Genomic DNA, 18,745 nt, shown 5'->3' on the forward strand with positions numbered 1-18,745 from the left:
AAAAATGAGTCTCAAAAACCTTGTACTCATAACTTCAATAACTCAAAATTTGAGATGGTGCACCGTAGTATAACATGAGAATTTGTAATATAACGTAACAGTGTGAGAAAAATTTCATATTGTATCCCAAAAAAGTACTTGACGTACCAAGTGTTAATAAATTAACCTGTGAATCTTATTTCATAAAGAGATTCCTTTTTGTCCGAATAAAAATTATTACTCTTTTGAGTGGTCTTTTGCATGCAACAAATGATTTCAGTTTCGAATTAGATTTAGATTAAATGGTAATAACTATTATCATTATGAACTTTGTAAAAGGCTACACATTTTGAAAGTATTAAGTTTATCTTGTTAAATAAAACTTGTTTTTTGGAAGTATTAAGTTTATCTTGTTGAATCGAACTTGGTTTTTTTTTTTGGGGGTTTTGTCGGATGGAATCTTTCCAGTTGATGCAAATGAGTGAATTTTGTGCACAATGGATTTTAAGTCAGTTGCAAACTTTTTTATTTTTCGTGTCTACTTGCGAACTTAACTTTTGAAACCGACAATAGACATGTAATAACAAAAGTAATTAACCACTTATCAAAAAGAAGAAGCAAAGTACTATTATAGATCAACCTGTCATGTCATATTGGTCAAAAATGACCTGCCTTCTCTTTATGGAAAAGAAAAAAAGGCCTCCGATCTCTCATAGTCATGATTTGGACGTCAACTAAAATCTTATCCTAAAATATGTAATTCTGTAATCCACTAAGAAGATATGAGTAAATCTCAAGGTTTATTTGATAAAGTAGAATAACAAAATATAACCCTAGCCACGGGTAAAATCTATTTAAATACTCCTAGAAACCCTAGGAATAAATAAGGAATTAAAATAGGAAAATAACAAAGTTTCCAAAAATTGTAAAAATTTTAAAACTAGATTTCGGCCTGCTAAACGATCTCGAATGCCCAAAAAATCCCATAACTCATTGTATATCAATGAGTTTTACTCGTGACGCCGTTCTCTTCGAATTGACAGGTCATGGGCCCGATTCTGATATTGGAGCCCAAATTTGCAGTTTGCTTAATTTACTCTTGCGCGAGCGTCTCTCCGAGTCCTGTTCAATTGCTTCCGCCATCTATTCTACATCATATATCATCTTTGACAATCATATTCAAAATAAATGTTTATAATACAAATTACTGAACACAACGACATGTAGTATGATAGTATGATTTTAAGAGAATGATCATATTTAATTGATGAATTCTTTAAACCTCTAATGACCAAATACAAATAAAGAAACTAACTAGCTACAAGATGTTGCGTTCAAATATTTTTATGTATCGTTTGATTCAAGTAAAGTTCAAGAGAACCCTGATATTTGACTAAAGAGTTGTTGACAATTCAACCTCCACCTGATTCTCTATAGCTTAGGCCAACTCACATGTCACATTCCGGGATTGGCTTCGCCGTATCACGATGTTGTCCGCTTTGGGCCCCCCCTCTTTGCCCTCACGATTTTTTTTCTAGGAGCTCACGAGTAACTTCTCAGTGGGTCACCCATCCTGAGATTGCTCTAGCCCCAACTCGCTTAACTTCAGAGTTCCTATGACTCCAAAGCCAGTGAGCTCCCAAAAGGCCTCGTGCTAGATGGAGGCGGGCATGTACATATGAGGCACATCACCCCCTCTCCGTTGATCAATGTGAGATCTTACAATCCACCACCCTTAGGGGCCCGACGTCCTCATCGGCACACTCGCACCACACGCCAGAGTGGCTCTGATACCAAATTGTCACATCCCTGGATCGGCTCCGCCGTAGCACGATATTGTCCGCTTTGGGCCCCCCTCTCCGCCCTCACGGTTTTGTTTCTAGGAGCTCATGAGCAACTTCCCAATGGGTCACCCATTTTGGGATTACTCTAGCCTCAACTCGCTTAACTTCGGAGTTCCTATGACTCAGAAGTTAGTGAGCTCCCAAAAAGCCTCATGCTAAATGGAGGTGGGCATGTACATATTGTTGTGAAAATGGACAAAGACTTTCACTCACTCCCCTAATGATCTTGTTGTTGATGGACTTTGTGACACACACAATGATGTATGAATCACACACACACACTTGAGAAACCAACCAAGCACAAAGTGACACAAGTATTTTAGAGGTTCAGCAATTGCCTACATCCTCTTAGTGATCCCCTTGAGAAATTCACTAATGAAAGAATAAGTTACAACTTTGGTTTACTCAGAAACCCCCTTAGAACTCTATTATCTCCCAAGCTCTCTTTTCTCTCTCACCCCTTGCTCAACACTTTGATGCACTTGTGAACACTCTCTCACACTTGGTGTTTCCCTCCTTGGTGTCTAGACTCTCAAGACCCAACTCAGCTCCTATCTTGAACTGATTGCCCTCTCTCTCTTCCTCCCTTGGTGAATTTAACCTCTTGTGGACACACTAGCTCCCAGCTACTTGACCACCCCTTGAGATTAACCACACTTTTGCTGTCTTGCTTCCTCTTCCCTTTAATACACAAGCCTTTGGACCTAGAAGAAGGCTCCATCCTTTTCTCCTACGTTCTCCCCTTGGTTTCCAGACTTGGACCACAACTTGGGCAGAACAAAGGCTAGTCATTAGTGGCTGCACCTTCAGCCACCCTATTTAGAGCTATAGGGTAGGTACTCCTTGAAGCAAGTCAACCAACATCATTCAATGGTGTTCCAGCTTTTCTAGCACCTTGCTAGACTTCCTAGAACCCATAAAACACCTTAGAGGCCCCAGGGATTAGGTAGGGAACCAACACATGTGAAGACCTCTTGAAAAACGCATGGAAAAAATCAGAACAGCAAGCTGGCGACCGGTCGCCCGTCACTAGCGATCGGTGGTTTACACTCTGCCTAAAAGTGACCGGTCGCTTGCACCTTGCGACCGATCGCGATTTCCAACTTCTCCTTCAGACCTCGAATCTGCTTCAAAACGACCGGTCGCTTTTCCCTTGCTACCGGTCGCCTCCTCCTTCACTTGCAACCTTAATGTGAGCCATTTTTCCAACACATATAAGGCACATCAACCCCTCTCCGTTGGTCGATGTGGGATCTTACATCACATCCTTCCAGTTAACCCGAAGAGAGCCATATCGTCATACCGGCTAAATCCAAACCCAACACAACTCGTCATTGCAACTCCAAACCCATGTTGAAGGCTGGCAATTGGAGCCAATCCTGGTGTACTTGGGTCAAAAGACAACGACTATTAAGGTGACAACAACGTTTTATGTCGACTGCTTTCACACCACAAAATATGATAACAAAGTATAATAAAGAGGAAAGGAGAGGGGAGGAGATGAGAGAGGATATGAGGAGAAAAGGGAGGGGGAAGGGAGGAAGGTTGCCAACGCCAATGGGGTGGCATTGCCCTCAAACTTTAATGTGAGCGATAACATAAAGTCGCATACCTTTAATGTAAGTAACGAACTCGTTTGGTAACTTCTTTATTTTTTTCCTTTTTTTGTTTAAATTTTTATTATTGAAAGAAGATAGACCAAGAAAAATATAAATTGATAGACGTGGGAGGAAGCTGAGAGAAAATATGTAGTATGCACATAAAATAAAAATTATAGAAACGTTTTTTTTTTTTTTTGGTAGAATTGGGGCTAGAGCCCAACAACAAAAGAAATACCACATAAACATTTTCTAGTACCTTCTAACTACTTTTATTCATATATGTTTTCTTTCTCTTACGAAACAAACCCTAATAGGTTAAGTTGGGCCGGTAGGTGAATGGTCGTTGCTAAGTTTTAATTTTTGCTTGAAATTTTTGCTTTAGTTTTCTTTTTTTAATTTATTCAAAGCTAAACGACTTAAGTTGGGGTTAAGTATATGGATAAGTGTAAACAAATCCGATGCAAACATGATTTTGGGCGTGATTAAACGGTTTTGGTAATTGTTAAATGTCTAGGAAGATTGTTGATGTCATAGGATTTTTAGGAGGATTAGTTCTGGCCTTGTAACTCACAATGATATATAAGACTCATCTGATGATTATGAAGAGCTGCAAGAGGATTCTTCCAATCAATCAAATGGAAGGCTAGAAAAAGGAAAATTTTGTTAGACTTGAATGTATATACGAGTCATGCATTGGAGGAAGGATCTGTGGTTCGACTAGTTTGACTTGTATCAGTACTCTCCTCAAATTCAAGATGTGCTTGAGAAAACATGATATTAGGATAACCATCATATTTGATTGATGAATTGAATAGATATTAGGACCTTGAAAATGAGCTTGATGATAAAGCTAATTGGCCAAAGCCTATTAAAGACCATTTTATTCATCTATTATATGAAGAGGCAAAAAGAGGCTTGCAAACCAATACTTTGGATAAGAATGAGTGGGTTGCGATAGAAAAGAAGTTGTTTGACAAGTTTGGGAAGAGATACAATCGTGACAAATTTAAATAATTTCATAAAAATCACAATTTTTGAGTTTCCTATTTGGATAGGATACCAAACAGGCCCTAACTAGTTACAAGATGTTGCGTTCAAATATTTGTATCTATCGTTTGATTCAAAGTAAACTTCATGAGGACCCACGATATTTGACTAGAGAGTTGTTGAAAATTCAGCCTCACACCTGATCCTCTATAGCCTAGGCCAACTTACCAATGTTGAAAAGGCAAGGGCCCTCAATTTAAGTATTGTTAAGTTGTAATGATATCTTTGTGGAATGCAGATGTTATCGATTTGTCATTTTTCAAGTCAATTGTCCAAACTACCAAGTACGAGATTAAAAGATAGAGGACACAGCACTACACACTATAATATTGAATTTATATCAAAATTCACAGGATAAGGCATCCATAAACAACCATTTATTCTATTAATATTATATCATAATGATTTTTGTAAGTAGTGAAAAACAACCATTTGTAAGGCCTTTTCTGCTTTTTCCACATATAATTATTGTTTTTTTCTTCTTCTAATTGTTGTCGTACCAGAACTGTTTCTGGAGATAGTCAACCACCTTGTTGTCAACTTGGAAGGCCTTGGTTAGAACATCAGGATTGATGGGTGGCTTGGAGCCAAACACTGCATTGGCTATGGTGATCACTCCTGGGTTCTGGCTGCTAAGCCCAGCAAAGGCTACAGCGTTGACATGTGCCACATTGAGTTGAAAATGAATGAGGCCAATTGGGAACACAAACACATCTCCCTTGTTCAACACTTTGGTGAATAGGCGATTGCCATCACCGTTGGATGTGACGAAACCAACGTAGAGTGTTCCTTCCAAGACCACAAGGATTTCCGTGGCACGAGGGTGAGTGTGAGGAGGGTTTAGGCCATTTGGTGCAAAGTCTAAGCGGGCCAAGGATATGCCGAGAGTGTTCAGTCCTGCTAGGTTGTCCACATTCACGGCTGTCACATTTGAACCAACCGGATTTTGTGTATTTCTTGGATTTTGAAGCCCAGAAAAGAAGAAATCATTTGCATTGGCAAGCTTTGGGTCCTTGCAGAATTTCCCGTTCACAAACACTGTTTGCACCAAAAATAAAAATAAAAAGTAATAAAATTTTAGTATTATAGTAAGTTGACAGCAAGTGCATTAACATGTACAATATACGTATTTGGACCATATATAATTATTTCCTCTCTAACAGATGTAAAATCCCCGTAAGTGGACCCAATAAATTTTTGGTATAAACTAGTACTTCATATATGCATAAGAAACAATGTATATTTGTCTGTGCATGTAAAATTACATACGTGAAAATGCCATGCATATAACAGAAAAACAGTCTTTCATATATTCTTAATATGGAAATAATAATAGGGAAAAATATAATATAGCAGGATATAAATGTATACCACCATCTTTGATGTCCTTAAGTGCTACACAGAAGTCCTGAAGAGGACTGGGGTCATAGGCGGAGGCAAGGAACGTTGCAAATGCCAAAATGGCAAGAGTGCTTATGAGAAAATGATAACCTTTCATCGCAGTTGGCTCTGCTAGGTTGCCTTAAAACTTTGTGTTACTGTTTTTTGTGTGTAGAGAGTTGGCCTGAGGGTGGGATGAAAATCCTTCATGGCATATAAGTCTATTTATAGATTGGAGAGAATGAACTAGTCTTCTACTTTTGGATATAATTTTCCTTATCGAAGCAGGTAAAGACTTAAATATTATATTTAGAAGCAAGTCAAGACTAGTTGGTATATAGACCAAAATTTGATATTTATTTCTTCTGTCCTGATCCATATAGCTTGAATTTTTTACTTCACATTGATTGCATCTCTTTTTTTTCTTCCGTCATGATGCATATGCATAGGCTTAATGTCTTTCTTCGACACAAGGTGAATGTAAATAACAAGAAGGATATGAATCGAATTAGAGAATTCTATTAAAAGCATGCATAGTTCAGTAACTAAATCTCAATAAAGTTAGCAACAAATAAACATTGAGGGCCCGTTTGATAACCATTTCAATTTTAGTGTTTAGTTTTCATTTTTCGTGTTAGAGTATAGAGGAAAATGAAAGTGAGAATGGGAGCAAGTGTGAGATTGAGAGAGAGGATGAGAGGGGAGGATGGGAGGGATATAAGTAACAAAAGTGAAAACAAAAACTTGAAAGTGAAAACAATTTCAAATAGATTTCAGTTTTTTAATTTTGTTTTCACTTTTGTTACTCCTCCCTCCCATCCTCCCCTCTCATCTTCCCTCTTAATCCCATCTCTACTCTCATTCTCACTTCCATTCTCCCTCTTGTTCCTCTATACTTTAGCACAAAAAATGAAAGCTAAAAACTAAAATTGAAATGGTTATCAAACGGACCCTAAATATATGAACTAAGGCCGATCAACCATTGAACAAGGCAAATTTTCTATATATATATGTTATTGCTATTAAAAATAAACAAATATAAGTTGTGATAGAATTTTCAAGATCTTTGACTCAGCCCATTGTTTGTTGTTTCAATAAAATAAAATGCCTTTTGTAAAGGTCTATTAGGGTTGTTTAATACAAGGTGAGGTGAGGAAGAATATGTTTATATAATCATGATGACAAAGACCACGTATTAGGAGTTGTACCAGAAAGAGAGTAGTTATAGGAGATAATTATATTTAAAAAATTTAGTTGGTATTTAATCAACGGAAACGTTCAATTTTTATGTTATATGGATTCATTCTACCCTAAATATAAAATATGACAGTTCCCCAATTGCTCCTATCATTTCCACCTGCACCGTAGAAAGTTTAGTGCATGACTTTTCTTCCTCTTCATTTTCACCTTCTAGAGCTAGTTTGAAACTGGTCTTGGTCTGCTGCTCATGGTGGATTTTCTGTGAGCTATGGTGTTTTAGGATTTAGCTGGTGGAAAGACGGATTGTAATGTTTTTCCCATCGCACTAACCCAAGCGACTCTCCCCAGAGGCCCGAGTGCTCCTACGTCATATCCCACGTCTGTTGTTCCCTAAAAAAGGAAAGGACACACGTCAGTCTGTCACCGATCACCCAATAGAATGGTTCCACGTCATCAACCTCTCTTGAGTCCCACATCAGAAAAATGACCGTACTTGGCCACCACCGTACTTGGCCACTCCAAGTGCGATAGAGACATACATAAATACAACTTCAAGACCACGTCCACCCTTGAGAAAGGGTTAACTAAGTTTGATGCACTCTGATTGGTGGTGTGAATTCCACAGTACATATCAACCAATGTAGTAAAAAATTGTGGAAAAAAATTAAGTAAAAAGCAAATAAAAAAGTAGGGTCGATTTGAGCTAAGGAGTTGTCAACTCGAATTGATTGTATTAGCAGCAATCAAGTAGAATCACAACAGTAATAGTACGTCGTTTGGGAAATAATAGCTGCAGATGGCAGAGCAATCTTGAACATAATTAGGGTTGCAATATGGCAGAGCAATCTTATTTGTCAGTAACTAAATCTCAATTAGGTTAGCAACTAAATCTCAAGTAGGTTAGCAAAAAGAGAACCACAATAAACTAAATATATCAACTAAAATTCATTCTACCAACTAAATTTAGATTCGTTAATTACTAGTTAATGTCATATGGATTCATACTACCAAAGAGTTCAATCTCTCATTAACATTGATGGTGACCTTCCACCTCCACCTCCACCTGCACCGTAGAAAGTTGAGTGCATGATGACTTTCTCTCTTCTTTACCATTTTTCACCTTCTAGCTCTTCGTTTGAAACTGGTCCTGCTCTTCGTTTTTAGAAGCAGCGGCTGCTTCTCACTATCCTCCCATTTGTGGTTAATTAGTTGGTGGATGTAATTATGGGACCTGCTTTTCCTCAAAGTCTTCTCTTCGTCCTTACTTTTTTTCTCGAGTACAATTAGGTACAATAAATTTGTTCAACAAATTTTATTTACCAAATAGTGTGGTAGTGTTGAATATCGATTGGAGAAAGATGTTCTTGAAGATGTCGGATCCACGGAGAAGAGTGTGGCTCAATGGCTTACTTCATTTATTGTTGTTATTCTTCAATAAGTATGCTAATTGAGCTTGTTGATCATATTTGTATGGTATTAAAATATGGATGTTAAAATAGTATGTTTAAAATATTTATAATAATGTTTATCAAAATATCTTAATTACAAAAAAAAAATATGAAAAAAAAAATTGTTTTCAAGAATTCAACCAAACAAGTTTTCAAATTTTAAAGATTTTAAAACAGTTTTCAAGTTGCATACTAAACAACTTTTTTGAATCTTAAAAAATGGATTAGAGAACTCCTTGTTTTTAAGAAAAATCATAGTTTTTGAGTTTCTTACTTGGATAAGATACCAAACATGCCCTAACTGGCTACAGAATGTTTCGTTCAAATATTTGTATCTATCGATTCATTCGAGTAAAGTTCAAGAGCACCCATTGATATTTGACTATAGAGTTGTTGAAAATTCAGCCTCCACCTGATTCTCTATAGCCTAGGCCAACTTACCAAGGGTCCTCAATTTAAGTATTGCTAGGTTGTAATGATATCTTTGTGGAATGCAGATGTTATCAATTGGTCTTCAAGTCAATTGTCCAAAGTACAAGTACGAGATTAAAAGATAGAGCACACAGCATTTATATCAAAATTCGCAGGATAAGGCATCCATAAACAACCATTTTTATTCAATTAATATTAGATCATAATAATTTTTGTAAGTAGTGAAAAACAACCATTTGTAAAGCCTTCTCTGCATTCCACATAATTATCGTTTTTTTTTTCTTTCTAATTGTTGTCGTACCAGAACTGTTTCTGGAGATAGTCAACCACCTTATTATCCACTTGGAAGGCCTTGGTTAGAACATCAGGATTGATGGGAGGCTTGGAGCCAAACACTGCATTGGCTATGGTGATCACTCCTGGGTTCTGGCTGCTAAGCCCAGCAAAGGCCACAGCATCGACATGTCCCACATTGAGTTGAAAGTGAATGAGGCCAATTGGGAACACAAACACATCTCCCTTGTACAACACTTTGGTGAATAGGCGATTGCCATCACCATTGGATGTGACGAAACCAACATAGAGTGTTCCTTCCAGGACCACAAGGATTTCGGTGCCGCGAGGGTGAGTGTGAGGAGGGTTTAGGCCATTTGGTGCAAAGTCTATGCGAGCCAAGGATATGCCGAGAGTGTTCAATCCTGCTAGGTTGTCCACGTTCACAGCTGTCACATTTGAACCAACCGGATTTTTTGTGTTTCTTGGATTTTGAAGCCCAGAAAAGAAGAAATCATTTGCAATGACAAGCTTTGGGTCCTTGCAGAATTTCCCATTCACAAACACTGTTTGCACCAAACAGAAAAAAAGTAATAAAATTTTAGTATTAGTAAGTTGACAGCAAGTGCATTGACATGTACAATATATGTATTTGGACCAAAGGCATATATATATATATATATATATATATATATATTTAATAGAAAAACAGTCTTTCATATATTCTTAATGCCTTACGAAAATAATTAATGTGGAAATAATAGTAGGGAAAAATATAATATATGAGGATATAAATGTATACCACCATCTTTGATGTCCTTAAGTGCTACACAGAAGTCCTGAAGAGGACTGGGGTCATAGGCGGAGGCAAGGAACGTTGCAAATGCCAAAATGGCAAGAGTGCTTATGAGAAAATGATCACCTTTCATCGCAGTTGCCTTAAAACTTTGTGTTACTGTTTTTTGTGTGTAGAGAGTTGGTCTGAGGGTGGGATGAAAATCCTTCATGGCATATAGGTCTATTTATAGATTGGAGAGAATGAACTAGTCTTCTACTTTTGGATATAATTTTCCTTATCGAAGCAGGTAAAGACTTAAATATTACATTTAGAAGCAAGTCAAGACTAGTGGGTATATATTGACCAAAATTTGATATTAGTTTCTTCCGTCCTGATCCATATAGCTTGAATTTTTTAATTTGATATCTGTTTTTTTTCTTCCGTCCTGATGCATATGCATAGGCTTATTGTCTTTCTTTGACACAAGGTGAATGTAAATAACAAGAAGGATATGAATCGTATTAGAATTCTATTAAAAGCATGCATAGTTCAATAACTAAATCTTGATAAAGAAAGCAAAAAATAAACACTAGGGGTCCGTTTGATAACCATTTCAATTTTAGTGTTTAATTTTCATTTTTTGTGCTAGAGTATAGAGAAAAATGAAAGTGAGAATAAGAGTGAGTGTGGGATTAGGAGAGAGGATGAGAGGGGAGGATGTGAGGGAGGAGTACGTAATAAAAGTGAAAACAAAAACTTGAAAGTGAACACAATTTCAAATAAATTTCAGTTTTTTAATTTTGTTTTCACTTTTGTTACTCCTCCGTCCTCTCCTCCTCTTTCATCTTCCTTCTAAATCCCATCTCCACTCTCATTCTCAATTTCATTCTCCCTCTTGTTCTTCTATACTTAAGCACAAAAAATGAAAGCTAAAAACTATAAACTTAAAATGGTTATCAAATGGGCTCTAAATATATCAACTAAGTCCGATTAACCATTGAACAAGGCAAATTTTCTATATATATGTTATTACTATTGAAAATAAAACAAATATCAGTTGTGATAGAATTTTCAAGATCTTTGACACATTGGTGTTTCAATAAAATAAAATGCCTTTTGTAAAGATCTATTAGGGTTGTTTAATACAAGGTGAGGTGAGGAAGAATATGTTATATAATCATGATGACAACGGCTACGTACTAGGAGTTGTACCAGAAAGAAAGAGTAGTTAAAGGATATAATTATATTTTAAAAAAATTAGGTGGTATTTAACCAATGGAAACGTTCAATATTTATGTTATATGGATTCAGTCTACCAAAGAAAATGATGGTGACAATTGCGCCTGTCATTTCCACCTGCACCTAGAAAGTTTAGTGCATGACTTTTTTTCCTCTTCTTTTTCACCATCTAGAGCTAGTTTGAAACTGGCCTTGCTCCGGCAGCTCATGGTGGATTTTCCGTGAGCTAGGTGTTTTTCGAGTTAGTTGGTGGTAGTTTTGGGCTTTCTGTTTGTGATTTGAGCCCAAATCTAAGGCCCTTAGATGAGCTTTATTCCTTAACCGTTGAATCAAATTATAAGTGTTAGGTTAGCTTTTGCTTTTTTTGATTTTTGGCTTCCTCTTGGAGAACATTGTATTTGCTACTGTAAATCACCAGGCTCAAGTTTAATTCGTCTACGTTAGACTAGTGTGGTGTGAGCTGCTATCGACAAGCAAGGCTCAATGCTAATCAAGTCCAAAGGTAAAATATGCATTGCCTATTTTAGTCATCCGTTACTGCTAGCTCATTTAAATTCTCACGTGAGACTCACGTGTTACAACCCTATAGGTTTTTCTTTCTATTGAATTTTTTGTCTTATAATGAAGGAAATGATTGGCTGCCAACAGGGGGAAATTTAGGGTTGACTTATTTTGGGTCAAAAGAGAGTCTTGGCTTGTAGCCGTCACCTTTTACAGAGAGAATTTTTTGAGAGTCTTGGTTTTGTTCTTCATCTTCTTCTCTGAGGGAAGTCTCCATTTTTAAAAATGAGATTTTCAAAATATATTTGAAATCTGCTTTGAATATTGAAGGGCGTTGAGGAGCCGCTACCTTTGCATAGAGAGAAATTGAGAGCTTCATCTTCTCTGCTTTTCTCTCATTGTGCAAGGTCTACAATTTTTCCAAAATGAGATTTTCGAAATCTGATTTGGTGGGTTGAAATTTGCATCTAGATTCTATAGGTTACATCATATCATTCTAACTAGATCAGATCCTTAGTTAATCTCTTCAAGAGAATGATTTCTTGAATAAATTGACTATTTCATTTCAAAATCAATAGCTCATTCATCGGTTACAATTTGGAGCTGAGTTGCGATGCCATGGGGTGAAGAAGCTGATGGAGTACTAGCTGCTATTTCCATGAAGGACAAGTTACTAGCTCAACTAAGTTTAGAGAAGAAGGTTGTACATGGAGGTAGTGCTCATTTCCTAAATAGACCAAGGATTGCTTGAGCTTGTGATTACTTTTTTTTATAAGAATCTTCTTCACTTAGTGGATTGCCTGGTCGGAGTGACGACTCCCAGTTCTTCCAAGTGGTGGGTTTCTGGGGGAACATTTCTAGTGTGATGTTCTTGATTTGATGATTAGTCATAGGGTTATCTACTGTAGACGAACTTGGCCCCTAGTTGCAATTGGGCCCGTAAACTTTTTTTCGTGCCAATTACATCCTTTAACTGTACAAACAATTGCAATTAGGTCCTGCCATCTAACTCTGTCAATTTGTCTGTCAAAATGAGGGGTAAAAGCGTCCTTTCGAGTCTAAAGACTCTCCTGAGTTCTGTATGACCATTACCAGACCATTACTAGAACTTATGGCTGAGCCAACCAATGCTCGCTCGATGTCGTTTGTTGGGACCCATGAGTATTTGGCACCATAAATTATCAAAGGTGAAGGGCATGGCAGTGTTGTTGATTGGTGGACTTTTGGGATCTTTCTGTATGAGCTGTTGTCTTCTCCAATCGAGTTTGTCTTCTTTAAACGCACTGCACCTCTTTGTCTTCTCCATTCTTTCTTCGATTTATCTCTCTCTCTCTCCCCCCCCCTTTTCCATTCTCTCCCTCCACCCGAATTCACAGACACAGAGAAGATGGTGAGGGACGACCTGTACATCGCGGTGCCTAGTTTCTTCCGGTGCGATCTCAGGGTTTTGGACCGACGTCGTTTGGAGCCTCACTGGATCAATAATTTCTCCAATTTATCCCCTATGAGCCTCTGCACTAGCGTCACCTACGATCGCACCAACATCCAGATCTGGTCCTCCACACCAAAGACTTCATCCCCAATTGCACCTTGCACCGCCTCATCCAGATCTGGTCCGACTCGCTCTGCCCCCACCAGGTTGACTCAGTTAACAGCGACTCGCCTACTTCCCCTTCCGAGTTACCGAGCCCTCCTCCACCTCCTAGCTTGACTCGCTGTCGACAATTACATAGTGAAATGCGCATAAACATGGTGATGAGAAGTTCAGACTCAAAAGGACGCTTTTACCCCTCATTTTGATGGACAAATTGATAGAGTTGGATGGCAGGACCTAATTGCAATTGTTTGTACAGTTAAAGGATGTAATGGGCACGAAAAAAAGTTCACGAACCCAATTGCAACTGGGGGCCAAGTTCAGGGACGTCTACAGTAGATAACCCATTAGTCATACTATATATGTTATCTCTGAAATGTTGATAAATGTTCACACATCTATCACTTTAGTTGTTGCTAGCATAGGGGATGACTAGATTGACGGGTCTTTCTAAGTTCTTAGATTGTCACTTAGTTATCTTCTAGGTTTTGCAGGGGTTTGAGAATTGATTGTTGAATGGATATGTTTTCTGTTGTGTGTTCTTAGATTTATGACTAGTTGTTGACTAGCCATATATTTGGCAGGATTACTTTATTGGTCTAATTTGTGGTATGCTAGATTAGACTTTATTTTTATCCCTTCTACCTAAGTACCAATTTTAATATGGCACTCACTATAGAATTCTACGTTTTTGGGGTTAGTTGGTGGATGTAGTTTTGGGCCTTATTTGTGACTTGAGCCTAGCTATGTGTGGTTTTTTGTTTGAAATGTGTTTTCTTTTAGGCCTTAAAACATATTTGGGTATCTTGAAAATGTAAAAAGTAAGATGGTTATGAATTAGTTTTATTTAGATGGTGGTGTAAGATGGTTATGAATCATTTTTATTCAGATGGTGCTTAGCTTCACAAGATGTTCACCAAGTTGATTGAGTTCCCATCTAGTTTTTATTTATGAACTCAGTCACATTTTTATTTTTTTCTGATACAAACGATATTGGGAAAGGGGAAATTTGAACATAGAACTTCGGGTGCATGTATAACTACTCTTATATATGTTCTTGTTGCACTTCCATCTCTCTCATTTCCACCTATTTCTTTATATTTCATTTCCTCTTTATTTCTTCTACCTCTTTCTCTCTTTTATTTTATCCTTTGTATCCATATTTTTCTATTCTTCCTATTTTTCTATAAGTCCTATTTCTCTCTTCTTCACATCATTATATTTTTATCTTTTCAAATCGAAAACTGGACCAAATCCAAACCGAATCGAAACCGCATAGGTTCGGTTTAATTCGATTTTTCTAGACAATTTCTATAAAAACTGAACCGAACCAAAATGGTGAGTAAGTTCCGATTTTAGTTCTAATTCAAAAAGGAAACCAGACCGAACCCGACCATGCCCACACCTAATGTAAATTAAATATCAGCCTAGCGTATTAGAGAGACTATCTTTTGTACCTCTTCTTTTTATTTTTGAAATTTTTTGCTTCCTTTTATTATTCATTAGAATGAGACTATATACGAACTCAATACCACTACTTAACCAATGAACCTTTTAAGCTTCACAACATGTCTCATGATTTTTGTTTAAAATAGGTCAAAATTTGGTATTCAAACTATTCAAGAAACCGACAAAATTATAACTACTCAAACTTGAATTAGAGTACGTAACAAGATATGATTAATCATTTAGACTTTAAAAGGTTCCTGGACAGCTCAGCTATTCCTCTCTGAAGAGTAGACCTTAGAGTACCAAATTTACTTAACGATTCTCATCCCAAGATTATGAGTTCATCCCTCATGCACAAAAAAAATTGTAGCCCTCACTTTTTTTTTCCCAATTCTGACGCAACATCACACTAATAAAAATATTGTGCCAAAATCCCAATTTTAGTTATCCAATTGTTTCATTGTGTTGACGCTTGGCACGCATCGAGCCCATCCGCCCAATAAAAACACGACATGTGGGCCTCGTACACTTGAGCCCAACAAATGGCTCTCGGCCTCGTCCTCTGAGTTGCTTTAGGAAACTCAAGAGGATGCGAATCATCCACGTCGATGACAAGACCTCCCCGATCATAGGTTCCTCACACCTCGTAGAATGTACCCACGTCCCCTTAAGAGCCAGGTGTAAACCGCCCGGATTGCCGCCGTGCGCAACAGGCTACTTTGCCCACGCCCTCCCCCTAGTAGAAACATAGAGGTCATCACGGGCAGAGGACGTGGACGAACTCCGACCGCCCATCATTTGACAAATCTGATGTGACATAAATGGCTCGGCTCTGAGCCGAGGTGACCAACTTGTAAATTAATTCATTTAGTTCTCCCTATAAATAGAACAAAGATTTTTGTAGAAATGGACGATTTTGAGATCCCTTCAATACTAAGATAAATAAAAGAAAAAAGCCTTGTCCCTTCTCTTTGGCCAGTAACTTATTTCCCATCAAGCTTCTCTTCTCCTGGAATCACATTTAGAATAATTGTATCTTCATGTGTTAGCCACTGGAATATCTGTGGTTCAAACATTTAGCACCGTCTATGGGAAACCACACTCAAAGGTTACGCGTTAGCTACTTTACTACCAATATGCTGGGCCGAAAGATGAAGGGAATCTCTCCCCATGGCACTCCCGATCAAATAAGTACAAAGTGCCGGAGGGCAGAAAAACAAAGAATAAGCGCCCTAGAAGCCAAAGTTGAACTACTCCTTAACGGGGCCAACACCATGCAGGATCTAAACAGGACCCTCCAAGACTACAACGAACGCCTAGAAGAGCAAAAGATCGGACTCTAGGCTAACCTACGAAAAGCCCAGAAGAGGGCCACCAGGGATTCGAGTCGTACCAGGCGAGTGGAAAGATGCCTATTTGGCGAGGGGTCGGCGTCAACTCCTATGCCTATAACTGGTGACACCGTCCCTAGCTCTGCCCCCGAGGGTATCAACCCGAAAGAAGACAACCCCGCGGGATGCAACTCACGCAACAGTCTTGACTGGAGGAAGACACCCCCGCGGGACGCATCTCACGCAAAGGAAAGGACCGCGTCACCAAGACCAACGACCCAGTCGCTCCGGCCTGAAAGGCCAACCTAAGAGCGGCAATGAAGGCCATGATCAAAGTAGAGATGGGGGAGCATGTGGGATAGGCTCGGCAAGGTCGAAAAGACTCACAACCCACTTGTCCCCTCATTTTCTGAAGACAAAATCCCTCTCCCTTACACCAAGGAACTCCTTGAGTCGCCGTCATTGGCAACACGAAGGCGCCGAAAATTGCCTTTAACATCTTCATCTCACAATCCACCGTGTAATTGGTACTTAGGTGACGAGGGGTAAAATTACACAACACTAAAATGAAAACACAACAATCTTCACACACTTTAGACCTTGACCAAATACGCTTATGACTAATCAATTGCCAGACATGAATATCCACAAGCAAGAACATACACAGAGCATATCAATATGTACCCGCAAGCCTAGAGAATTACTAGGCACTCAAAAGGACCCATCAATCTAGGCATCCCCTGTGCTAGCAACAACTATGGTGAAAGTGTGTGAAGGCATCATAATCAAGTAAAACCCAAACAACATAAAACAATGACTGCCGCAAGAACACAAACCCAGAAATACATGAACATCATGCGATGACTAGTCAACTGTCAAGAACACACCCATAAAATTACAGAGATGCAAACCAGAAATTGTTCACCCAAAAACTCTCCATTGGGAAAAACTGGGGGTCATCAACCGACTAGGCAATCCACTAAGCAAAAAAGATTCTTAAAAAGGATCACTAGCAAGCTCAAGAAATCATAGGTCTATTTAGGAAAATGAACTATACCTCCTGTTCGGTTCATTTTTACACATGATTTTTCATGTTATTCACCCACTATTTTGAGTTAGTTCTTGACATTTTATAGCTTTTTACTTCCTTTTTGTGTTTTCTTAGATTTTACCTTGGTTTGGATGAAAATGAGCTAAAAGTGCATTATTAGTTATAAATTCTGTTTTTGTTCATTTTCGTAGGTCAACTTCTTGGCCTGGGATCAACATGCTCTGGTGCTCGGATGAGGTCATGATCTTCATGAGACTTGTTCCAATGGATGTTAACTACAACATATCCAAATTTGAGCTCCATTGGACAAGTATTGCCTATCCAACCAATCCAGCATGTTACCACAGCTCTGGAAATCCGGATTTGGCCAGCTTTTACCTCCTTTGTGTCATCTTAATTTCTTGTTACCATAACTCTTGGTAACAAGGAATTACCTTTGTAAATGAGATATTTTCTGAAGCTTTTGGCATCTTTGTGAAGTCAAAGCTTCATCATGGCAAGGGGACAACGGGCAAAGGCTTTAGAGGAAAGAATGAGTTTTATACTAAAAGTAAAAGCTGGAAAGGAGGAGAGAGGGAAGCAAAGTTAATTGCAATCTGAAGTGGGAGAGGTTTTGAACGTGGGAAATGAAGTCATTACATCATTCTACACATTGAGAGCAGATTTTGGAGAGCTTGGAGCTAGGAGAAAGCCAAGGTGCAGCCAAGCAAAGTGGAGAAGAAAGCTTCCACCATTGATGACCTTGAAGCTTTCACAATTTTCCCAAAATCTGTAAACTCTTTCTAATTTTATTTTGAGCTTGTATTTGGAATAAGTATGAGCAACTAAACTCCATAGCTAGGGCTTAGGTTGAAGCCCTAAACATGATTACCTTATTGTTTTGATGCTTGAGTGTATGAATTTCTAGATATTGTTGATGAATTCCAATTCACCAAATTAATCTATCCTTGATGTATGTTCTTCTTTGATTGATCATCTTTGAAAGCATGCTTCTTGAGATTGTTGGGATTATGTGTATCTTCATGTTATCCTAAGCAATAAATGGATGAAGTAAGAATCATCCATGTGAATTGGTTTCTTGAATACCTAATGTAAACACCATGCTATTAGGATTCTTGTGATGTTCATATTCTCTTTGAACTTAATGGGTTCTCCTTGTAATTGAATCGAAGTACGAACCATACCTAGGTTCGGTTATGGGGAGGGCACAAGTATTGTAGCACGAACCATGCACTTTACGTATATTAGAGAGAATCAATGCGTCTTGAGCCACGACCCATGGTCTTGATTGCGAACATTTTCATCAACACGTTTAGAGTTCATCACTTGAGTATTCATGAACTTGGGTAGAATTGTTTAGGGTGGATTCCGAAACCCTAGTGTTTGTTACATTTTAATTCCACTCTTTGATATTTCATCTCTGCTATTCTCATTTAAATTCAAAGTCCATTTACTTTCATGCAATAGAAATAGGTCACTTGAACCAAACCAAAACCCCTCCCTCCCAATGTGTGTGTGAGTTGTGTGTTTGATACGTTGTGTGTCTTGTTTACTGAATTCTGTTTATTTTCGTAACTGTTTTGGACTTTTGGTCTTTA

At 38.1% G+C, this 18,745-nt stretch overlaps 2 protein-coding genes across 2 annotated transcripts; both read right to left on the minus strand.

Moving 5' to 3' along the window:
• Positions 1-4,818: 4,818 nt before the first annotated feature.
• On the minus strand, positions 4,819-6,030 carry LOC110752724 (germin-like protein subfamily 1 member 13). The gene is made up of 2 exons (XM_021953443.2): positions 5,843-6,030; positions 4,819-5,509 (listed from the first exon to the last, which is right to left on the minus strand). Exons 1-2 carry the CDS (start codon positions 5,967-5,969, stop codon positions 4,956-4,958), a joined length of 681 nt encoding a protein of 226 aa, XP_021809135.1. The 5' UTR covers positions 5,970-6,030; the 3' UTR covers positions 4,819-4,955.
• Positions 6,031-9,192: 3,162 nt separating this feature from the next.
• LOC110752726 (germin-like protein subfamily 1 member 18) lies at positions 9,193-10,204 on the minus strand. The gene is made up of 2 exons (XM_021953445.2): positions 10,007-10,204; positions 9,193-9,770 (listed from the first exon to the last, which is right to left on the minus strand). Exons 1-2 carry the CDS (start codon positions 10,131-10,133, stop codon positions 9,217-9,219), a joined length of 681 nt encoding a protein of 226 aa, XP_021809137.2. The 5' UTR covers positions 10,134-10,204; the 3' UTR covers positions 9,193-9,216.
• Between the last annotated feature and the right edge of the window lie 8,541 nt (positions 10,205-18,745).

The sequence above is a fragment of the Prunus avium genome, chromosome 8 (genome assembly GCF_965620075.1).
Source record: "Prunus avium chromosome 8, drPruAviu1.hap1.1, whole genome shotgun sequence".
Lineage (NCBI taxonomy): Eukaryota > Viridiplantae > Streptophyta > Magnoliopsida > Rosales > Rosaceae > Prunus > Prunus avium.